At 41.9% G+C, this 24,985-nt stretch overlaps 1 protein-coding gene and 1 long non-coding RNA gene across 4 annotated transcripts in view; one reads left to right on the top strand and one right to left on the bottom strand.

Annotated features, from left to right (window-relative positions):
- LOC107975245 (uncharacterized) overlaps positions 1-24,985 on the bottom strand; it is a 70,124-nt gene that overhangs the window by 37,923 nt on the left and 7,216 nt on the right. The window lies entirely within an intron of this gene.
- Positions 14,173-24,985, top strand: part of LAMA4 (laminin subunit alpha 4) — a 145,665-nt gene continuing 134,852 nt past the window's right edge. Inside the window, exons 1-2 of one of the 3 annotated variants that reach the window (XM_009451861.5) lie at positions 14,173-14,373; positions 14,524-14,859. In XM_009451861.5, coding sequence (XP_009450136.3) covers positions 14,665-14,859 — 195 coding nt within the window. In that variant the 5' untranslated portion in view covers positions 14,173-14,373; positions 14,524-14,664. The remainder of the gene's footprint in view (positions 14,374-14,523; positions 14,860-24,985) is intronic. The other 2 variants (XM_518696.9, XM_054686192.2) reach the window with 2 other exon arrangements.

Below are 24,985 nucleotides of genomic sequence, written 5' to 3'. Positions count from 1 at the left end.
TTTCTCCTCTGTGTGCTCTGTCCCATGCCCTCGATGGAACTGTTCTTTATCACTCATCTTAACACCAGATTTAAAATTGCACCAGCCCTTTCCCAAAGGCTATCCAGCTGAATTAAGCACAGAAATGCCACAGGCCCACTTTTAGTAGCTGGCTGGAGGAAATGCTCATTTCAAGGTCTTTGATACATAATCGTATTCACTGGGAAGATCTCTTCCCTACAAGCCTGAGCCATGGCAAGCCCAATTTTTAAATTCTCTGTGCTCCGACATTCTAGTTAATAAAGACAGAGAAAACAAGCCTTCACTTTTATTCAGTTATTTAAAGATGAAATGTGCCTCCTTCCAATCATATGATCCTTCTCTCCCTCTAGCCCACAATCGACTTCTTGTCATTGGTGTTCTTGTTTTCTAACAATTATTAATTTAAGAATGATAATACTTGAATTCTTCCTCAAAATCTGAGGGACAGAAATTTTGAATGCTGCTGTCTATGTATTTTTGCTGCTCAGCTGTTACTTAAGTTGGGTTGTAAAGTTTAAAATGTCAAAGGTTGACAACTCCAGGAGCCAGGAGGAATGGGAAGAAATCGCATCAGCCTGGGAGCCTGAAGATCAGTCACTGGGTCATTTTCCACTGCTCACCCATGACTCTGTTTCTTAGCTTCAAGTTGGATAATTATGCTTACCTCACAGAGGTGCCGGGAGAATTATTTGAGACAATGTCGTGATAGTAGTCTGCATACTCAAAATGATGAAAAATTAAAACCAATGTAAAATGCCATAATTCGAAAAACCTTTAGTAATTATAGAGTCTGAATTTGAGTGCCTGACAATGCCAGAGAGAAAACCGTCCTCCAAATTATGGTCCAGTCTCCTAGAAAAGCCTATTCATTTTTAGGCACTTATTCCTAGGGAGTTTTACTACGTCTGAGTCTACAAATGAAATTCAAATACAGAACTGAGTCCGTTAAGGACGGAGAACTCATACTAAAATCACTATGGACTGAAGGAGCCAAGTAATTAAGGACAGAGTAGCTGAAGCCGTGAATTACCTGGATGGTGCTAAGAATTAAGATAGGACCTGTAGCCAAGGGCTAGATGTTGTCTTCGGCCCCTAATGAGACTGTAACCCTGTGGAAGCCTGGTTAGCAGCCTCTGAGAAACCTTAACAAATATTACATACCACGTTGATAATAATGCATCTATAATTGTTGTTATAGCTTCTGAATATTAAAACAACTGAAAGAAAACAAGAATACTTATGCATTATGCTACAGGTAACAGAAAATTCCATTAATTTTATAGTTATCAACCTACCTGTCTGTCTTCTAGTTTTCTCCAGAACAAATTAGACACCTAACTGTTAATATTAGTAGTAGTAGCAATAATAATAGCAGCTAAAGTTTATTAAGCATTCTCTATGTGCCAGGCATTATTCTGGGCAATTTTCATACACAACCTTATTTTACACTCACAAAAACTCTAGGAGATAGATACAGTTCCCTTTTTACAGATGCGGCAGCTGAGGTTTTGAGAATGAAATAATTTCTCAAGTTCACAGAGCTGATAAGTTGGAGAATTAAAGGCTATAAAAACAAACTACAATACACAGGTTCACAGTCTGAATCCATAGGCTGAGTTTTTAACATCTAACTTCTCTTCTAATAAATGTCTACAGATTGATGAATTGTGGAAAATCAAGATATTCTCTATATTAGTTTTGCTTTCCTGAGGACTTCCTCTAAAAGACATTTCTGTTCAACAAACCACCTCCTATTTCTCACTGATTCACTCATCACAGTCTCTTCCAAAATCACATGTTTCTCAAATCCCTACTGTTCTTGTATCAGTTAGAAACCTTTTTGTTCTAACAGAAAATCTAACTCAACTTGGCAATAAAGGGTATTTTTGGGCTTGTGAAATTGGAAAGTTCAGATTCCACAGCTAAATATCATCTTCTGGGACCCATTTTCTCTTCTCCTTCCACTCTGCCTTCTATGGAGTCAGTTTCTGCTAAACCTGGCTTCCCCTCGGACTGTCAACAACTCCAAGGGCAACAAAGTCTCTCTTCCACATAAAAGAGAAAAAAAAGCTGTCCACCTTTGGAAGCTCTCTCCAAAGAATGAGAACTTCTCTTTCCAGAAGACCCCTGCACTCACAAGGGCTTCCGCCATGCTGCCCCCTCCTACTTCCTGCCCCCTCAAAAAAAAAAAAAAAAAAAAAAAAAAGGAAGAAGCTATCTCATAGGAATTGCTGTCAGGCAAAACCTTCCCCTGGCGGAGGAGCCAGCCTGTGGCTTAGTAGACGCCACACAGTGTGTGTCGGTTGGGAAACACCCGTTATCAAGCATTGCCTTCTTTCCTGGCCTATCCTTCCATTGGCTGATTCCATTCAAGCTAAAATTCATGTCGGTTTCAAGGAAATAATAGTTTTACAAAATTAGTTGTCTGCATTACACCTGGATTAACTCAGGGATGGGACATTGTGTTCGTGGACAGTGACAGTTCATAAACGTTATTCTTTGTCCCCGCTTGAGGCCTACATTATTACTGCAGCAATCTCCCAGCTGGACCAGCCTCCAGTCTCTCTCCACTGCAGTGCAACCTCCACATGGTTATCCGATGAACCCTTCTTAACTCTCTGATGATCTTCTCTCTTTCTTCTAGCAGCAAACTATAAAATAATCAGGCCATACCTATCTATTCTATATTACCTCCCATTATTCACCGAAACCAGCTTTGTGCAGCGCTCAGCCATCTATCAACTTGCCTTTGCCTGAACATGAATGTGTTTTTCCATTCCTACACCTGAGCCTATGCTGTTCCATTTGCCAGAAATTCCTTTCCTCGTGCACCTTCCACACCCATCTTCCCACATCTAATTCCTATACATAGAGATCCTGCTCATTTTTTTTTTTTTTTTTTAACAGGGTCTCTTCTGTCTCCCAGGCTGGAGTACGGTGGTATGATCTCGGCTTACTGTAGTCTTGACCTCCTGGGCTCAAGTAATCCTCCCACCTCAGCCTCTTGAGTAGCTGGGACCACAGGCTGATTAAAAATTAGCCACCACATCCAGCTAACTTTTGTGTTTTTTGTAGAGACAGAGTTTCACTATGTTGCCCAGGCTAGTCTTCAACTCCTGAGCTCAAGCCATCTGCCCGCCTCAGCCTCCCAAAGTGTTGGGATTACAGGCATGAGCCACTCACTGCACCTGGCCCCAGTTCAAATCTTTAATCCCTTCTCTTCTCATGGAGTTCAAAGTGATCCCTTCCTGCTATCTCTCCCAAAGGCAATGGACTTTTGCCCATCTTGAGCACTAGGTGATTTGAATTGTAGGTAATGGAGTTCATGCTACAAATCTTTCTTACTAGACAATAAGGATGTCCTATAGTTTTATCTACAGTTCCTTGCCCGTAATAGATTCCAGAAAAAAAGTATGCCTTACATATTATGGATATATAATGTTTAAAATAAGTATGGATATATAATGTTTAAAAGTAAGTATCTTTAAGTAAGTAATACAATAAGGAATTCTTAGTAAGAATATGATCTGAGTTAGATTTCAAAAAGAAGCCTTTTTTTTTTTGAGATGGAGTCCCACTCTGTCACTCAGGCTGGAGTGCAATGGCACAGTCTCAGCTCACTGCAGCCTCTGCCTCCTGGGTTCAAGTGATTCTCCTGCCTCAGCCTCCTGAGTAGCTGGGACTACAGGCGCATACCACCATACCTGGCTAATTTTTTTGTATTTTTAGTAGAGACGCGGTTTCGCTATGTTGTCCAGGCTGGTCTCAAGCTCCTGACCTCATGATCCCCCCACCTTGGCCTCCCAAAGTGCTGGGATTACAGGCGTAAGCCACCGCACACAGCCTCAAAAAAGTCTTGTTCAAAACTAAACTTTTCGTGTTTCCATTACCCTGACCTGCTCTTCCCATAGTCCTTCACATTCTCTTAATAGCAAATTCGTCATTCCAGCCTGCTCAGGACAAAACATGTACAGCAGCCTGGATTTCTTTCTTACTCTCATTCCCCATATCCAGCAAATCCCATTGATTTAACATTCACAATAAATCAAGAATTTAAGTACTTTTCATATATAATGCCAACATCCTAACCCAAGTCATCATCATGGCTCAACTGTATTATTGTAATAGCCTTTAAATAGCCTCCCTGCCTCTTTCCTTACCTCTTTCCCTACAATCTACTCCCCACATCACAGAAAGAATAAGTCAGATCATGTCACTTCTCTGCACAAGACCCTCCAAATTCTTCCCCACTCACTCAGGGAAGAAGCCAAAGTCTTTGTACATAATGATCCCAAAGGTCCTACATAATCATCCTCCCCACAGCCCCTACATTTCTGACTTTATCTCCAGCTATGCTTTACTTCCATCACTTCATTCCAGTCTCTTCCTCAATGAGAGAAACACCTTCTTCCTTTCTATTACTCAGTTCCTGTTTCTTCTCTCTGCCCTGCTCTTCTACATTAATAGCCTTCTGGATTGCCCCCTCATATCCCAGATTCTGCTCAAATATTGTCTTGTCAGTGAGGCCTCCCTGATGACCCAATTTTTTTTTTTTTTTTTTTTAGACCGGGTCTTGCTCTGTCACCCAGGCTGTAGTTCAGTGGTGCCATCTCAGCTTACTGCAACCTCCACCTCTCAGGTTCAAGAGATTCTTGTGTCTCAGCCTCCTGAGTAGCTGGGATTATAGGTGTGTGCCACCATGCTTGGCTAATTTTTGTATTTTTAGTAGAGACCAGTTTTCGCCATGTTGGCCAAGCTGGTCTCGAACTCCTGACCTCAAGTGATCCACCCACCTTGGCCCCCCAAATTGCTGGGAACACAGGTGTGAGCTGCTGCACCTGGCCCTGATGACCTAATTTAAAATACTTTCATCCCACTTTTCTCAGCTTACATGGTCTACCACCCCCACCCCCACTCTGCTTTATTTTTCTCCAAAGTATTTACCATGTGACCTACTATACATTTATCTTGTCTGATTGTTTATTCTTTAGCTGTCTTCTACCTTGCTTCAGTTAGATGTAAACTCCATGAAGGCAGGAATTTTTGTCTGATTTCTTCTTTGCTATGGAGCCTAGAAAAATGCAGGTTGCAAAGTAGACATTTGAAAAATATTTGTTGAATGAATGGATGGTGAATGGATGGTGAATTGATGTTGAATGAATGGATGGTGAATTTAACATCTTATTTCGATTATTAAATACTCAAGGAATAAGGGGTGTGGTGGACTGTGATATAGGAATCTTTCTCCTAAAAGTCTGAGTCTACGCTTGGCATTTAAAGCCAGATCAGTCTCACTTGTAGAAGAAGAAAGAACTATATATCAATTTCAAATCGTAAGGTACTGTGAAAATTTGAAGCACTATTATGGTTATGCCCTCCCTACTTCCAAAGTTTCTTCTGAAGTCAGTTGATATCCTAAAGTGAGCATGTCCAGCATGCATTTTCCATTATAGAGCTTTTGAGTTAAAATCTCACAGACTAGTTTCTGCAGCTGCTCACACAGAGCAGGTTAGAACAGATTTTAACATTTCATTCTGTGTATCTTCCCACCATGCTGACAGCAATCCTGTTCTTAACGGACAGTTCCTTTGTGGTACTGGGAGTGGGGGTGGATGTACGGACACAAAAGTCAGTTTCTTAGGCCTCCTTTTTTGAAAGTTGTTCCATTCTTCTTAATTATATCATTTCATTAACAGGTCCCAGGAGCTCCTATGTTATATTGATCTCATCAACTGAGCTAATTGATGTTGACACCTGCTGTTCTCTATTGAAAACATTACCAGGAGCATCTATCACTTTCCTTTATTGCTGATGAAGTAATTATCCTATTAGACCTAAAGGAATGGCCACAGCAGAGGCTGGTCAATAATCCTTGTTAGGACCATGCTCTCATCTGTTTGTTTCACTCTCCATCAGGCCAACCCAATCATTGCTACTATCATCCCTCAAAGCTTCCTGAGTCCCCAGTTCATGAGTATAGTCCCTGCCCTTGGGGTTAACAGAGCTTGCATGAGAAGCAAGGGCTTTCCCAGCCTCCTAACTGGTCTCTTAGCACTGTCCTCAATTCCAGGCCCCATCCACACCAGGAGGTCTTCCCAAAATTCAAATCTGAACACTGCAAGCTATTCATGGTAACATACTGGAGTTACACTGACATGGAGAAAAAGTTGAAATATATTATGTACGGTTGGATTCATTTTTGCAAAAAAAAAATAGATGGAATAGACAAAATGAATACGTACAAAACATATATATAATATATAATAAAATATATAAAATATAAAAATAGATGGGTCACATTAATGTAGATGTCACAAAAGTCTGAAGGTATTTACACCAAAGCGTTTTCAGTGTTGTAAGTTATTGCCCCAGAATAGTATGATTTCTGGTAACTATTATTTCCACCTTTTGTGATCATGTAATTTCTTTTCCTTTTTTTCTTTCTTTTTTTTTGAGACGGAGTCTCGCTCTGTCGCTCAGGCTGGAGTGCAGTGGCATGATCTTGGCTCACTGCAGCCTCCACATCCCAGGTTCAAGTGATTCTCCTGCCTCAGCCTCGCTGAGTAGCTGGGACTACAGGTGCATGCCACCACGCCCAGCTAATTTTTGTATAAAATTTTAAATGTACCAGATAAAGTAATTATAGTAAAATTTAAAATTACATATATTAGAAAATTAGCTGGGCATGGTGGCGTGTGCCCGTAATCCCAGCTACTTGGGAGGCTGAGGCAGGAGAATCACTAGAACCTAGGAGGCAGAGGCTACAGCAAGCTGAGATTGCGCCAGGCAACAGACCAAGACTCTGTCTCAAAACAAAAAAAATAAAGTTAATGCAAATATGATCATGTCATTCCTACACTTAAATTTATTCACCTAAAAAACAGTGAAGACAATTTTATGGTAAGATCAGTCAGAGATGCAAGCACCAGCTCTCCCCCACCCTGTACCCTAACTGGTACCCAGTGGTGGGAATGAAACGTTTAAGAGGGACAGTGTCTCTTTTTCTGCTGATTCTCCTCTCAGATGGAGATTCTCTTTTATGAGTGACTTTGGTGGAAGTTCAGGCTGTTTGAGGTGCAACAGCACAGCAAGGGTGCTAGGAGAGGCATGGAGGCCTTTTAAAAGTTGTTCTTTCTCCCATCAGTTTTATTGGGTTTTTGTTCAGGGTGTAAATACTAGGACTAACAGCTCCCAGTGTTCAGATTTGCAATGGGGAAGGATCCTCTGTTACTTACTGGGCCTGGATTGGTGGGCAGTGCTGAGAGAGCAGTAGGAGGCTGGGGAAGTTCTTTCTTTTCCTGCAGGCTCTGTGGGCCTGACAGCAGGGACGGTACCCTGTGAACGGTGGGAGGGGCTCAGAGAGCAACTAGAAATCATATGGCTTTCTCACCCTCCCATGGCATCATGTTCCCTGATGTGTCTGTTCCTCTGGTTTATTTTATTTCAGTTTTTTAAGACAAGGTCTCACTCTGTCACCCAGGCTGTAGTACAGTGGTGCGATCTCACAGCGGCCTTGACTTCCCAGGTTCAGGTGATCCTCCCACCTCAGTCTCTCATGTAGCTGGGACTACAGGCACATAGCACCATGCCTGGCTAATATTTGGGGTTTTTGTTTTTTGGTTTTTTTTTGTTTTTTGTTTTTGTAGATATGGGGTCTCACCATGTTGCCTAGGCTGGTCTCAAACTTCTGGCCTCAGGTGATCCGCCGCCTGAGCCTCCCAAAATACTGGAATTACAGGCATGAGCCACTGTGCCCAGACTTGTCTGTCCTTCTGCATCTGCACTTCACTTCTGGAGCACCATCCTTCCCCTTCTCCCATCAGTTCAGACTCAGCCCGGTTGCTCTCTTCTTCTCAAGCCTCCCTGACTTCCCCTGGGTAAAAGGCTTGTTTGATATATTTTATCAGAAGACTTTCTGCACTTCCTATTTGAAGTGCATCTGGATAAAAGGCTTGTTCGATATGTTTTATCAGAAGCATTTCTGCACTTTCTCTTTGAACTCCTGTTAATCATTGCATTCCTTACAGAGTCCAACCAGACTCTTAAAAAACTCCTTGACAGTCAGCTGGGCGTGGTGGCTCACGCCTATAATCCCAGCACTTTGGGAGGCCAAGGCAGGAGGATCACCTGAGGTTAGGAGTTCGAGCCCAGCCTCTGGTCAACATGGTGAAACCCTGTTTCTACTAAAAAATGCAAAATTTAGCCGGGTGTGGTGGCATGCGCCTGTAATCCCAGCTACTCGGGAAACTGAGGCAGGAGAATCTCTTGAGCCTGGGAGGTGGAGGTTGCAGTGAGCCTAGATTGCACCACTGCACTCCAGCCTGGGCAAGAGTGAGACTCTGTCTCAAAACAAATAAATAAATAAATAAATATTTGTTTAAAACACTTGACAGAATAATGTTTTTAGCATTTTATCCTCAGCATCTAAACCTGGTGTACTGAGCTACTTAACAAATGATGATTAAATAAATAATATATGAATAGATGGATGGATGAAAGAATGAATGATGAAGAATGCTGATAGCACATACTAAAAGCCAAATGAGTCTATGACTGCAGAGGAAGCATAGATAGCACATACTATTCATGTCCTGGGCAAAAGCCTGAGAAAACTAACAGAAGAAACAACAAGTTTTTTGTTTTTTGTTTTGAAATGGAATCTCATTCTTGTTGCCCAGGCTGGAGCGCAATGGCTCGATCTCGGCTCACCGTAACCTCCGCCTCTTGGGTTCCAGCGATTCTCCTGCCTCAGCCTCCCGAGTAGCTGGGATTACAGGCATGCACCACCTCACCTGGCTAATTTCGTATTTTTAGTAGAGATGGGGTTTCTCCATGTTTGTCAGGCTGGTCTCGAACTCCCGACCTCAGGTGATCCGCCTGCCTAGGTCTCCCAGAGTGCTGAGATTACAGGCGTCAGCCACCATGCCCGGCCAGGAAGAACAACTTTTAAACCCTATTCACCTCCTAGCACTCTCGCTGCTGCTCCTCCTCACAGAGACTGAACGTCCACCAGAGTCGTTCATAGAAGGGAATCTTGGTGTGAGAGGACAGCAGGATCAGCAGAAAAAAAGAGACGCCATCTTACACTTTCTGGTCCTGCTACTTGAGTGCCAGTTAGAGACCTCATGGTGGGGGATAGCTCAGTTCATACTTGCTTCTCTGACTCATCTCATCACAAAATTATTGTCACTAGTACACAGTCCCCACAACAATCCTCTGTCTAGTTATGTCAAGATTAGCACTTACAAGTTCAAAATAGCATCTGACGTGACTTTCTATTTACAGAAGGGCACATGGGATGTGTTAATAACACCCTCCTTAGGGCTTTGGATGCTGAGGACAGGTCTAACAGCCAAGCTCTGAAGGGGTAGGCAGCCCTGATATTTATCTGCTGATTACCACACTAGGGCCCTCAAAAGGGAATTCCAGAAGCTTCTTTTGATAAAACCTCAAAACCATCAGATCTGCTGCTGCCAGAACCAAAAATAGCTCGGCCTAGTTGGGAAAGTATTGGTCTGGGAGTTGGATGGTGTGGGGGCCCTCGTTTTGTACTAACTGGCTTAGTGTCCTTGTAGGCACTGTGAGCGTCTCTGAATGTCCGTGCTGTCTTCTATGCATTGTGGATGATGGAGCAGCACCCCTGTCATCATGGGGTAGATAGGTGTCCCAAAAACGATGACAGCCATGAAAAGACTGGGTGAACACCAAGCCCCAATCCCAGGAGGGAGAGAAAGGGAGAGCCGTGATAAGAAAGCAGCCGCACTAGAAATGCTTCCCAGTTGTCCTTGTGGCAGGAATAAAATCCTCCTACACTCAGGTGTTTGGTGGTCAAGGAGTGGCCCTTTGGTGAGGAGGTAACTCACCAAAGGTTTCTGCTGCCTTTTAACTTGCTGTAAATTAGTCAGCTGTGCTCTCTCCTCATCTGCTTGACCTATGACTCTGTGGCCCATGACTGCCTCATTCCTGGTTAATGCAAGGAAGGGCCCAGTAGCAGCCAGAAATGTGAATGGCTATTCTCAAACATGGGAGGTTACCTACACCAGGATAAATAAAATGGTTGCCTTTCCTCTTTTACAATAGTCATTTTGTTCTTCTTTAAGATTTGAAAATACAGTAAGGCAGGTCCCAGAATAACATTGTTTCTTTCAATGTTGCTTTGTCATAATATTGGTGAGAAAAAAAAAAAAAAATCAATTCCTGGCTGGAGCCACTGTCTGTGTGGAATTTGCAAGTTCTCAAGTGAGTTTTCTCCAGGTACTTCAGTTTCCTCCCACATCTCAAAGATATCCTCGTTCCTTGGTACGTCTGCATGGTTCCAGTCTTAGTGAGTGTGGCTGTGTGTGTGTGAGCGTGCCCGGCAATGGAATGGCCTTCTGTCCAAGGTCCCCAGCTTGAACTCTGAGCTGCCAGTATGGGCTCCAGCCACCCAACACTCTGAGTTGGAAAAAGCAGGTTGGAAAATGATGGAATAATGAACAAAAATTGTTATCAAATAAAAATTCATGAAGTCTACAATAATCATACAGGCATATGACAATAAATGATGCTGCATGGAAGCGTTCAGCGAGCCCATCATATTTGTTGTTGGGTTTTTTTGAATTGCATGGTGGTAGGAGGTGCTTATAATTTTTGCTTTAAAACATTTATTCCTTGCTTTAACCCACCACCACTATGACTGCTGTCACTCACTGATTCACCAAACATTGGGTAAATAATTCTCTCACTTGTTTCTATTAATCTTTCTGAAATGTATGTATAGCTCACATTTATTTTCATATTTACCATTAGAAGCATTTTGGTCTTTCTTTAGAAGTTTAGTGATGTTTTTGTGACCAGAACTATGTCATAGGAATTTAAATAAATCTTAATTATGTCAATTAGCCTAAGGTAAAATTGGCTTCATTATATGTTGTTTTGCTTAAAGTTGCAGTTTCCAAGAACATATAGATAATGTTAAATGAGGGCTTATTGTATAATTAAATAGTATTTATTGAGCTCTGACTACGTGCTAGTCTGTGTTAATGTTTATTTATATTCTTTCATTTACTACCCATAATAATTCAGTGAAAATGTTACCAGAAAGAGGTTTCAATCCAGACCCCAAGAGAAGGTTCTTGGATCTCACGCAACAAAAAATTCCAGGCGAGTCCATAGAGTTAAGTAAAGCCAAGTTTATTCAGAAAGTAAAGGAATAAAAGAATGGCTACTCCACAGGCAGAGCAGCCTCAAGGGCTGCTGATTGCCTATCTTTATGGTTATTTCTTGATTATATGCTAAACAGGGTGTGGATTATTCATGAGTTTCCTGGGAAAGGAGTTGGCAATTTCTGGGAACCTAAGGGTTCCTCCCTTTTTCAGACCATATAGGGTAACTCCCTGATGTTGCCACGGCATTTATAAGCTGTCATGGTGCTGGTGGGAGTGTATTTTAGCATGTTAGCGCAATATAATTCGCATATAATGAGCAGTGAGTCCAACCAAGGTCACCACCTTGGTTTTGGTGGGATTTGACTGCCTTCTTTACCGCATGCTGTTTTATCAGCAAGGTCTTTGTGACCTGTATCTTATGCTGATCTCCTATCTCATCCAGTGAGTTAGAATGCCTAACCTCCTCCAAACGCAGCCCAGTAGGTCTCAGTCCTATTTTATCCAGCCCCTATTCAAGATGGAATTGCTCTAGTTGAAACGCCTATGACAAAAAGGCATCATTATGCCCATTTTACAGGGAAGGAAACTTTCAGAGGGACTAAGTTACATGCCAAGCTCCCAAAAGTACTACATGCAGACCCAGGATTTGAACCCTGTTTTATTTTATACAAAACCCATCCCCCTGCATATTATGCCATTTTGTCTCAAAAACAATAATAGTACCCACAGAAAGAAGATGAAGAGGAAGAGCTGGGAGCACATATTTAACCAAAAATAAGAAGTCCATAGGTCTTGGACGAATACACTCCTACCAGCACTGGGCAGGCAGACAGAAGAGGGCCCAGATTAAATTAAAAAGTGTGTGATTAATTGGCAGCTAGTAAAGAACAAGATGAAATCCTTCAGAAAACAAATATATGAGTTTTGGTGAGCTGAAGAGATCTGTATCTGAAGTCAGAATATTTAATATACATCATATATAATTAATATTATTATTATTTAATGTTCTTTTAAAGGGTGACTGGGTCAGTATAACTGAGCATAATCTGTTTTGTCTCAGAGTCTGGCTATCTTTTTTCCCAATATCAGTCTCTCAACTAAACCAAACATGTTTTTAACTTCTCCCACTTAATTTAGTAGGTTAACAAGTCTATGTAAAAGAAGAGTATCATAATTTAGCTTAATAGTCCCTTGCAATACTATTTTAATATTTTAAAATCAAAATATCACTTTAAAACCTATAGGAATTATTTTTGCTTCCTTTGGCTTTGGTTCTTTTGTATCATACAATTTTATCATTTAAAATCAAAGATCTTACCATCAGATTTACCTGGGCTATAGTAGTAATTTTACCACTTACCCATGGCCAAATGTGTATGACAATCCCTACTTCATGAGATTATCATAAAGATGAAATTAAATGAGACAATTTTTTTTTTTTTTTTTTTTTTTTTTGAGCTGGAGTCTTTCTCTGTCGCCCAGGCTGGTGTCAGTGGTAAAATCTCGGCTCACTGCAACCTCCACCTCCTGGGTTCAAGCAATTCTCCTGCCTCAGCCTCCCGAGTAGCTGGGACTACAGGCGCCTCCCACCATGCCTGGCTAAATTTTGTATTTTTAGTAGAGACGGGGTTTCACCATATTGGCCAGGCTGGTATCGAACTCCTGACCTCATGATCCACCCACCTTGGCCTCCCAAAGTGCTGGGATTACAGGCATGAGCCACCACGCCCAGCCCTAAATGAGACAATTTATGTGATTTTTTTTGCACATGGGAGGCACTCAAAAAATAAAAGTGACCATTTCTTTCACCTCTGAATTCATACTCTTTATTTTGAAGTTGCAGTGTCGTGTATACAGATGTAAAAGAGAGCTTTGGAATCAGTGAGGCCCGGATCCAAACCCCATCTCTGCTTTCCACCAGCTGTGCGACCTTGGGCAAATGTCCTAGTCTCTCTGAACCTCACTTTCTTCTTCTGTAAAAGGAAAATAATGGTACTACTTTGCAGGAATGCTGTGAGGTTTACAAATAGCATATGCCAAGTATCTGGCACATGTTAGGTGCAAAATAAATGGTTTTGCTTACGCTTAGATAAAATGACTTTTGTTCTATGAAATGGAGCTAATGATTAGGTTTTATGGAAAGGCTTTATTTATTTATTTTATGATTTGGTTATATAAAAATGCTTTATTTCACCTGGAAGCTTACCTGGGTGTCATTTTTTGGTTGTCTCATCTGACCATTTTTAAACCATGGTTGGATCTTGTGGAAATGTTTAGAGCTCGTTATGAAGCCAATGTAAACAAAGGTACCTATCAGCTGTTGCAGACACTATCCCATCCACAGGGGCACCCCTGACATAGCTGTAGCCCAACTTCACCCTGAAGTCTTGGAAAGGTTACATGATTCAGACAGATGTAGTAGGCATGAGATTACAGGCCAAGAGGAAGAGGCCGGGGCTGTGGGCAGTATACTTGACAGGCTCATACACTGCAAGCCTTGTTCCGGGCCCCTTACAAAGCACCTCTTTAGGATGAAAACAAGATGGTCTTTGTAAATAAAAGTTCATGCATTTGGGTAATGAAGTCATTTTCCAGCGCTGCAGTGAAAGATATTCTTCTCCCAAGCCCTCTGGGTGAGGACTGGAGGGAGGAAGAGGGGTGGCCAGTGAATCTGAAGAGAAGATATTAGCACAAAGAGTGCAACAGTCTATCCCCCAGAAAAAACCCGAGAAACCTTGCTCAAGAAAGTGGGCACCCTGACCCTCTGCCTTCAGAGATCATCTACCTTTGGTTCCTGCCCTGGAATCCCTTTTCCACCCACTTTCCTGCAAACTAGCGGGGGCCACATAAAATATCTATGTAAATATAGATAAGACATCCGGTACCTTGACTACATAAATAAGAGTGGTGAGGAAGCGGTCACAAAAGCTGAATATTCTTCTGGAGCCCTTGGAGGGGCTCCAAACTGAGAGGGGAGGGAAGACCGCAGGGAAAGGCGGACCTCAGTGTCTGAAAAGCCAGCTTAGAGTGGGAGGGCCTGGGAGTAGAAGGTAAAAAAGGGAGTGGTGAGAATGAATGTGAGAAGGAAGCCAGGACAGCGCAGTCCCCAGTCCCGAACGGCCAGGGAGAGGAGGTGGCCTAGCGCTGGCGGGGCTCACCCCAATCCGTCTGCCTTTTGATGCCGGACTGTAAGCTCCGTCCATCTGTACGTTCTTGAGCCAGAACCTCTGGGGGAAGGAGAAAAAGTGAAAGAGGGAGAGGGAGAGGGAGAGAGAGGGGGAGAAGGGGAGAGAGAGAGACGGAGAGAGAGGCTGGAACTCTCCCTTACTCTCGCACTTTCCCTTTATTTCCTAAGCTGCTGGTTGCGCTGCCACCTCGGGATACTGCACACGGAGAGGAGGGAAAATAAGCGAGGCACAGCCGCACCACGCGGGAGACCTACGGAGACCCACAGCGCCCGAGCCCTGGAAGAGCACTACTGGATGTCAGCGGAGAGATGGCTTTGAGCTCAGCCTGGCGCTCGGTCCTGCCTCTGTGGCTCCTCTGGAGCGCTGCCTGCTCCCGCGCCGCGTCCGGGGACGACAACGCTTTTCCTTTTGACATTGAAGGGAGCTCAGCGGTTGGCAGGCAAGACCCGCCTGAGACGAGCGAACCCCGCGTGGCTCTGGGACGCCTGCCGCCTGCGGCCGAGGTACAGTGTCCCTGCCATTGCCACCCTGCTGGGGCACCTGCGCCCCCGCGGGCTGTGCCACACTCGTCCTTCTCTCTCTCTCCGCCTCTTTCCTCTCCCCAGTGCCTTGAGAGTTTCACCTGGGCTAGGTCAGTTCGGAAACTTGAAATAAAGTTTTCTTTTGTAAGTTGCATTTGGATGTTGAGAGTTGAAAGTTGAGGCTTCGGAATGTGTCTGCTCAAAGGGGTGAGAGTGCATGTGTTGGTGCTCTGAGTTCATCTGCTAGACTCTCACCGGGGACTGCAGCAGCACATCGGTGACTTCTGCCACTTGCGTGTCCCAGTAGTCATTTTGTCAAGCCACGGCACTTAACGTGTGTGCCCTGTCACTGGCTTCCTGCTCCTCTGTGCTGTTAGGACAGTGGGAACACTACTGCAGGATCTTTTTGTCTCATATTAGACAAGAAGTCTTCTGCAGCAGGGAAGGTGAGGGGGTGAGTGAGAGTGGCTGGTCATGAAAGGAGCTGTTAGGCAACTGCTGAGAGGGTATCTTAAGTAGAAACGAGCCATTGTATTCCAGAAACAAGATGTTTCCATTAAAATCAAGCCTCAGGATATGCTATTGATAATATGTTTATTCAAAGAGCTGCTGTTTGAATACCTTACAATAGCTTTTAAGTTGGAAACAAAACCAGAATGTAGAGATCTGGTAAAGGAGAATGAATCCAGAACAAGTGATTTAAGAACCCCTGAACTGAAACAGACAACAGCATGTCCATTGCATGGGAGATGCTAAGAGGGAGGAAAATAAAGTCAATTAAGTTCATGGGAACGGAAGGAGCAATTGACCTAGCAAAACAAACACCACACTCTATAGCTATGGTTACAGCAACTGTACAACTAAAACAGTTATGTGGATTGACACCATTTCTAACATCACTGATGCATGGATTATTGCTATGAATTCTGTTAATTGTTAGTACAATTATAGTTATTAATTATTGATGATTAAAAATAAGGTGCATGAACATGGTCCTTCTTCAGAGTAAGCCCTACCCACATTGCCCCAAAAAAGAGAGTGGACAGGGTCAGAATATGCCAACCTCTCACTGTGGTATAAAATGTAGCCTCCATGAAAAAGAGGGAGCATGGCTTCTGGTCAACTTCATACCCAGAAACTTGGGGAGAAGCCAGACCAGGAGGGACTTCATGCAATGGGAAGGCTTTGCTTCTCTACAGGCTTGGAATTAACCCCAGGGAAGCATTATCTCCACCTGTTGCTTTGAGCACGTAAAGTCCCTGAATGAAATGCTTAATTTTACTTAAGAGTAAAATTGGCAGATAAATTGCAGGACACTCAAATGTGAATTTCAGATAAATAATGAATGAATTTTGATCACATCCCAAATACTGCAGAGGACATATTTATACTAAAATTTGTTTTCATTGTTCATCTGAAATTCAAATTTATCCGGGCATCCTGTATTTGTATCTGTTAGGTCTAAAGAGACAAGCCATATACAACTGTTTTTTGTAACTCTCATCCCACAAAAAAATTAGGAAAGTAATTTTTTGAGTTTTAGAGAACCTTAAAATTAATGCTGAGACCCTAGGAAATTTCTTATGTGCTCATATGTTTGGTGAAATAATAGGAAGGCAGCACAGCAAAGTGTTTCAGATTGCAGGTTTTCAGTCTGATGGTCCCAAGTTGAAATTTCAAGCTCTTTGACCTTGGTCAAGTTACAGATCCCCAGACTGCAGATAAACTGATACTGACAGAATTTATTGATGCCTGCTTCATACCTCATACTGTTATTGTAATGAAATTAGATAAAATAGAGTGCTTAGCATAGTGCTTGACATAGTATAAATGCTCTATATATGCCAAGAGTTGTTACAATTGTTACTATAAAAATGTGGATGATGATCAGATTAAAAGAAACCCTTATTTGAGAATATTCTTTAGAACCTTATGTTTATGGTTTTCTTTTACTTAATATTATTATATCTGTTTATCTATATTCTTCCAGCTGGAAAAAAAATGTCACGTAGTGAATTAAATTTGTAATAATGTCAGAGTCTAATAGGTTCAGAATGCCAGTGGAGGCCTTCAGTTTTGAAAAACAGAAAGAAGATATTAGTCATTCCAGGAAGGTCAAAGTATATGGTGTAGAAAGGGTGAGATTGAGGTAATTATGTTCCCACTGCATAGTTTCACATAATGCCTCCAGTTAGCCTGCAGTCCCATGGCGATCCCAACGCCCCACCATCAGGTTTCCCATGCTCTTTATAGCAGTAACCAGACCTTAAACCAAATACATTCCGGAGACTTAATAACATGGTACAAACACTTTACTGGGTTGGCTCAGGAGACTGTATTTGTGTATACATGGAGAGAGAAAGAGAACACGGACACATTATTCATGGGAGAGGTTCAATGTGTGGATGGGAAGATATTCTAAAAATACATTCTCTTTACTTGGATTTATATGAATGGTTATTCTGCAATTCTCCTTCAGAGAGAAGGAAGAAAAATATTAAGGCAAGCATGGAGCAGTGGGAGGTGCTTGGCTGAAGGCCCTCCTGAGGTTCTCCTAAGCTGTTCAATAGCCCAGCTTGTGGACTCTCCATCCCTGAGTACTTGGCCCAAGACACAAACTCTGGCATGCTGTATTGCTCCATGTGAGCTGGGGAACAAATACATGAAATATGCACGGAATAAAAGGATAGAGATTGTTGGCTGACCAAAAAGGAAGTCTCCTGTTTTCCTTGTAAAACAAGCCAAAGCTTCCCCCTAGATGCAAAGTATTTGAAAAGAAGAGCACCTGTGGGTAACTCCGTACTAGTTGTGGGGAGGATTTTCCCACCTTTGCTTCTTGACACTTAATCTACTGAGTCCTTTATTGCTGAGTTTATGGTGAGAACAGTGATTCTCAACAGGTGATTCTCAAAAGGGAAGACTGGGCAGTTTCAATAATGATAATCAGTATTCTAATATTTCACATTAAGGAAAAGAAAGTCTATTCATTCCACCACACACACTATAGCAGGAAAAACTAGGCCAAACTCTTCTTGACCAATATAGATATGGTAGATATGGAAAAGAACTGGTGTGGGGGCAGGAATGAAGATGGGAACACCCCCACAAGAAGCCAGTAACAGAATGTCCTTAGGAAGAATGAGATTCTTGTCCATCAAAAAGAAGTAGGAACTAAACAAGGTCAAGAACATGAGGTTGGAGGTTACATTGTGTGGCTGGAAAGAAGCCACACAGAGACTGAGAAACTGAGAAGGCAAGGACTCTGCTGACAGGGCAAGGTGGAAGGTGGTGGAGGAGGTGACGGTGCTATTACTGGCTTTCACAGATAAATGAGAGAATAAGGGATACAACTGACAACATTGAGTTGTCAATGAGTTGCCCCTCAGAGGGGAAAAGAGGAATTTCTCTCCTAGAAACCTCAGTTTTGCTATTGTTGTCATTATTGTTGTGTTAACTTCACTCCAAGAAGATCAGTGCCCATGAACATACCTTACACCGGAAAAACTGACTTGCTAAAAAGAAACTCTATAAAGCAGACTAACTCTGAGGGACTTTTCCTCTTGACTTTTTTCCTTGTTGATACGTGACCCCATGTCCCAGCACATTGTTAGGGTCCTGCCATTAAAAGATTGCAGAATGTTTAATAAAAACATTTTAGATCTCTTTAACCATCTGCTTTCTTTTTTCTTATCTTGGTCACTTGCTTTGAAAAAGGTCCCATGAGATCACACTAAGACCTCCAGTTGCTAGCCTGGGTTATCACTCTACATTGCTGTTCCAACAATTCAATTAGGTAATCTGAACCCCTTACATGCAGTCATTATTTCATTCATTTATTCACCCAACAAGCTGGTTTGGAGCCTTACCTCGAAAGAGCAATAAAATAGGCACAAGGAGCAATAGAAAGAAGGTATAGTCTCATCTTTGCCCTCAGGGGTGAGCAATTGAAGAGAGAAAAAAAATAAGTGGCCATTATATACAGAACAATGTACTAACATTCTATAAGAGTGGCTACAAGGTAAGTGCCATGGAGGTAATGTGAAAAAAGTATTATTCCTGTGCTAGACCAGTAGGGCACAAAACTTACTTGCCAAACACCAAAATAGGCTTCAAAAACCTTATTTTAGAAGAACTGGAATATAGCAGTGGTGGTAATAGCAATAATAGTATGGCTCATAGCTGATACTCGTTGAGTACTTACCACATGCCGATACTGATGTAAACACTTCCCATGAGTAATTTCCAGTAACTTTCATGACAAATCAGTGTGACTGGTATCGTTATTATCTCATTTGATACACATAGAAACCGAGGCACAGAGCATTTGCCCAGGCCCCTGCTTGTAAGCGGCACAGCTAGGAAGGAGTTTATAAAAGCAGTTCAACTGTGCAAACGTAGCTAGGAAGAGGTGATTAGGTAAATAGAAATATATATAGGAATACTTCTAGTCAAAGTTTTGGGAATTCCTTTTTTTTTTTTTTTTTTGAAACAGAGTCTTGCTCTATTGCCTGGCTGGAGTGCAGTGGCTTGATCTCAGCTCACTGCAACCCCTGCCTCCTGAGTTAAAGCGATTCCCCTGCCTCAGCCTCCCAAGTAGCTGGGATTACAGGCACATGCCACCACGCCCAACTAATTTTTCGTATTTTAGTAGAGACAGGGTTTCACCATGTTGGCCAAGATAGTCTCTATCACCTGACCTTATGATCCACCCGCCTCGGCCTCCCAAAGTGCTGGGATTACAGGCATGAGCCACCGCACCCTGCTGGGAATTTCTTTAAATGAAGAAATATAAAATGCAATTTAAAGACCATTTTTGCAGTGCTTGTTAGATGAGTAGCATAAGTTACAAAAAGTTGAGATAACTTCCCTTCTCCATCTAGCCTAATGACTACTTTTTAAAACTACTCACGTAAGAAAGAAAAAACTAATACTTGTTGACTTCTACTATGTCCCATCAACCTCCATGAATTGTCTTAATACTAAATAGTGAAAATTATACCCATTTTACAGATGAGTTCATTGACATTTAAGAGTGGTAATTACCTTAACCAAATTTTCATATTCCTTTCTCTGCTTTCTGTATACCAGGGAGTCTTCCTGATAGAGCACTTTTTTTTTCAACTATAGAGTCTCCTTATCCTATTTTCTCTTTATAATGATATTCTAGGGTGTGTCCTCCACGTGATGCTACAGTCTATCTTAAAAGCTGTTGATTTAGATTAATAAGTAGGAAATTCATAACAGTATTACCTATGGAATACCTGGTCTATGTTATGGAATTTATTATAACATTGCTAAAAAGTAAAGAATTCCATTCCCTAGTGTTCCAGAGTTCTCTGATTTAACCAGAGGAAGTCTTTTCTTTTAACATGATAAAATAAAAATAACAGAAACTTTGCCATTTGAACTTTTTTTTTTTTTTTTTTTTTGAGACAGAGTCTCCCTCTGTCACCCAGGCTGGAGTACAGTGGTGCTATCTTGGCTTGCTGCAACCTCGGCCTCCCGGGTTCAAGCAATTCTCCTGCCTCAGCCTCCCGAGTAGCTGGGACTACAAGCGTGTGCCACCATGCCTGGCTAATTTTTTGTATTTTTAGTAGAGACGGGTTTCACCGTGTTAGCCAGGATGGTCTCAATCTCCTGACCTTGTGATCTGCCTGCCTCGGCCTCCCAAAGTGCTGGGATTACAGGCATGAGCCACTGCACCTGGCCATTTGAACTATTTTTAAGGGCACATTTCAGTGGCATTGACTATATTCACATCATTATAAAACCATCACCATCAATCTCCAGAACTTTTTCATTTTCCCAAACTGAAACCCATTAAATGATAACTTCCGATTAACTCCTTCCTCCAGCCCCTGGGAACAACAATTCTACTTTGTCTCTATGAATTTAACTACTCTAAATACTCCATATACATAATCATGCAGTACTTATCCTTTTGTGCCTGGCTTATTTCATTTGGCATAATGTCTTTGAGGCTCACCCATGTTGTAGCATGTGTCAGAATTGCATTCCTTTTTAAAACTGAATAATACTCTGTTTATATGTACACTATGTTTTGTCCATTCATTTTGTTGATGGACATTTCGGTCGTTTCTACCTTTTGGCTACTGTGAGTAATGCTGCTATGAATATTGCTGTACAAGCCTCTGTTTGAGTTCTTGCTTTCAGTTTTTTGGGGGTGTATACCTAGAAGTGGAATTGCTGGATCATATGGTACAGAGAAAGTTTTAAGACTTGGAGTCTTATAGGGGCCAGGTAAAAAAGAATTGAGTGAATCTAGCTCGGTAAAGAAACGCATCCTGTGAGTGGTGGGCCTCGATAACAGGAAATGGAAGAATCCCTCTTCCAGAGTGGCAGCCACCTCTCAGCATTGCCAGGTCTTCTGGTTTTGTTTTGTTTTGTTGTGTCTTTTTCAAAAGAAGACAGAATTTGGATTCATAAGTGAAATTGCTGACTCAAATTTTTTTTAATGCCCTGTAGGCTGAGTACATCTGAGGGCCAGATTCAGCCCAAAGATCATTTATTTGCAGCCTCTGCTTTACAATATTTTGAAGTTCACCTTTCGTTACAGGCAGAATATGGGCTTACAACCAGACAGATGCGCTGTGAATCCAGCTCCACAACTTTCTAGCTGTTTGACTTTGGGCAAATTGGACCACCTTTTAGATACTCAGTTCCTTTGATTGTAAAATAAATAGAAATACACCTGCCTTGCATAATTCTTGTGAAATTTAAATGAAATAATATATGTAAGCTGCCCAACACAAAGTTAGCCCTCATTTCTCTCAGTCTGTCCCTCCTTCCTTTCCCTCATTTTTCCACTCTCTGCCTCTGTCTATCTTCAGGTAAAGCTTTACACTATCTTGTTAAAAGTATTTTGTTATCAAACTCTTTACTTATTCCATAAATTCCAGTACTTTTAACTTTTGCTTAAAATTTGCTGATTATCCAACATTGGAGAAGAAGGCTGTCATTTAGTTTTTATAATCATTGTGTCTTTTATGGTTCTTTAAACAGCCTTTCCCCAGCAATAGGAGGATCTGAGCAGTTAAGAGAAATGAATGCTAAATCCCTAGAAAAGCTAAAGAAAAAAGCCAACAGCAGCTGGGCACGGTGGCTCACGCCTGTAATCCCAACACTTTGGGAGGCCAAGACGGGTGGATCACAAAGTCAGGAGTTCAAGACCAGCCTGGCCAAGATGGTGAGACCCCGCCTCTACTAAAAATACAAAAAAAATTAGCTGGACATGGTGGCAGGCGCCTGTAATCCCAGCTACTTGGGAGGCTGAAGCAGAGAATTCCTTGAACTCGGGAGGCGGAGGTTGCAGTGAGCGGAGATTGTACCATTGCACTCCAGCCTGGGCGACAGAGCGAGACTCTATCTCAAAAAAAAGAAAAAAAAAAAAAAAAAAAAGCAGCTTTGATATGACAAGGATAATACCTTTTTTCCTCTCATAATTAAATTACTAAATCTGACTTGTCACAGTTTCTTGAATTAAAATGCCAAAAACACTCCCCTACTTTAGAGTTTTTTCTGGCTTATAGTAACCACATAAATATAATGATGGCCAGACATAATTTTGAGAACTTTGATTGGTTAAAAGCCATTAAAACCAGATTGCTAGTATATGCTTTGAGTCCAAACCTTAGCATTTCCAAACAATCATTTTTTTCTAAAATAAGTAAACCTAGTCTATTGATGTATAGTGACCATATAGAAGAATATTTAAATACCTACTCATATTTGCAAAAGAGCAGCATTCTTTTTTCAACTGTTTTTCTTTTTGGCTCTTGGTGTGGTAAAGTTAAATTCTGGGAAATGGTTTACTAAAGGGAAGTTTAACCACAGATGTTTGTAATTCCAACTTAAGTTTCCCATCAAAGTCTTAATGAAATTCAGCTGCCAGCAGTTCGGCTCTGAATCTGAGTCTTTTTATCATGAGAAACTTGGGGGAAACAACATTCTGAAGCTGAATGGTAATGGGAAAATTTCCATATTCAGCCCAAATCCTCTCCATAAAGAAAAAAATACATAAACAAATTCTGTTAAAAGCAGGAGGAGAGACGGGTGAATATAATTTGAGTAATATGCAAAATGACCTTCTTTTCACTCCCAGGACTTTCTTAGTTTTTATGCTGTGTTTTGGTGGAGGCTAGAGATCCGTGTTTACCTAAATGGAGTGAAGTATACACATTTTTTACTTCATGAGAACTGATGAGTTAGAGAAATCCCGTAACATTAACAGCTGCATTAGCACAAGTCTTTTGCAGAGTAGACCAGTAATCCAGGCTGTACTCTACAGCTAAAAGGGCCCCTGAGCATGATGAAGACTTTGCATATTAATATTTATTTTGTAATTATGCCATTTTGGAGTGGCATGATTGCTTCAAAGGAAATCAAGGACTCTAGGAATCAAAAGTACCTTCATTAAAACTTCCCTCACACACACAACTATTACATGGAACACTGTTGTCTATGTACAAAGAGAAATGCAACATGGCATGCTGAACCAAGCAGCTCTAGAAAGCCAAATGTCAGTCCAAAGAAACACATAACATAGACACCAGCCAAAGGGAAGAGAAATGTCTAGTAAGCCTCAGGCCCTGGGATGCTAGGACTATAGAACCCTCTAGAATCACAGCACAGAGCCACAGCACAAATTCGGGGTCTGAAAACCCTGGCAAGCCTCTTCTTCCACAGCAGAGGTAGTCCAGGATGCCTTTCAAACTTCATGGCTACATGTGTGTGTTTCCCTTTGATGAACAGTGATACAATTTGACAAGCTGAAGGTGTTACCTAAGTGTTACCTCTTTTCCTGCTATCCGTCCTGAGTCCTAGGTGGTTCTGTCAACCCCCAGGTCACAGATGAGGTGTTAAATGCCTGCTATTTGGAGATTAAATGGTCTGAATATCTGGAGATGGGCTGCGGTTTAATTGTAGTACATGAATAATTGTCTCATTTTATATTGTTCCTTTGAAATTGTTGTCTGCCACCATTAATGCCAATAGACACGCTGAAATTCCATTCATAAGAGACCTGAAGCTTCTCCTGCAGCACAGAATTCAGCATAAAGGAGACCTGTTTGAAAGCAGAGTCAGTGGGTGGTTATTATTGGTTACATAAATCTATCATACCTTGCAGCATGAGCCATGAAATCAAAGGAATCATAGAATGTCAGACTTAGGAAGTTTAGAGATTCAACTCTCTCATTTTGTACGTGAGAAGAGAGGGGAGGTGTGGGTGCTTGACCCCGGGACACGATGCCCATTAGCAGTAGTACACGTGTCACAGGGTAAACCCCCAAATTGGAGTTCAGCCTGGGAGGCCACGTGGGTTCTTGGCTTCACACAGGGAGGAACTCAAGAACCAGCCAACAGAGTAAAATGAAAGCAAGTTTATTAAGAAAGTAAGGGAATAAAAGGGTGCGTACTCTATAGACAAGCAGTCCTGAGGGCTGCTGGTTGTCTGTGTTTATGGTTATTTCTTGATCATATGCTAGACAAGGGATGGATTATTTATGAGTTTTCCAGGAAAGGGATGGGGAAGTCTCAGAACTGTGAGTTTCTCCTCCTTTCCGGCCTTATAGGGTAACTTCCAGACATTTCATGGCATTTGTAAACTGTCACGGTGCTGGTGGGAGTTTCTTTTGGTATGCTAATGTATTATAATTAGCATGTAATGAGCAGTGACAGAGACCAGAGGTGGCATTTATTACCATCTTGGTTTTGGCATGGTTTGGCCAGCTTCTTTACTGCATCCTGTTTTATCACGGGGTCTTTGTGACCTGTTACCTTGTGAAACCAGTCCTGCTGGTTCTCACTTTTTGCCTTACGTTCTTTTCAATTGTTTTAATGGACTGAATCATCCTAGCTTTATTTTGTTTGTTTATTTATTTTTGAGGCAGAGCTCTGTTGCCCAGGCTGGGGTGCAGTGGCGCAATCTTGGCTCACTGCGACATCCGCCTCCCAGGTTCAAGTGATTCTCCTGCCTCAGCCTCCTGAATAGCAGGGATTACAGGCGCCCGCCACCATGCCCAGCTAATTTTTGTACTTTTAGTAGAGACAGGGTTTCACCATGTTGGCCAGGCTGGTCTTGAACTCC

The sequence above is a fragment of the Pan troglodytes genome, chromosome 5, assembly GCF_028858775.2.
Source record: "Pan troglodytes isolate AG18354 chromosome 5, NHGRI_mPanTro3-v2.0_pri, whole genome shotgun sequence".
NCBI classification, from domain to species: Eukaryota; Metazoa; Chordata; class Mammalia; order Primates; family Hominidae; genus Pan; species Pan troglodytes.
This window is presented reverse-complemented; position numbering and strand designations above follow the sequence as displayed.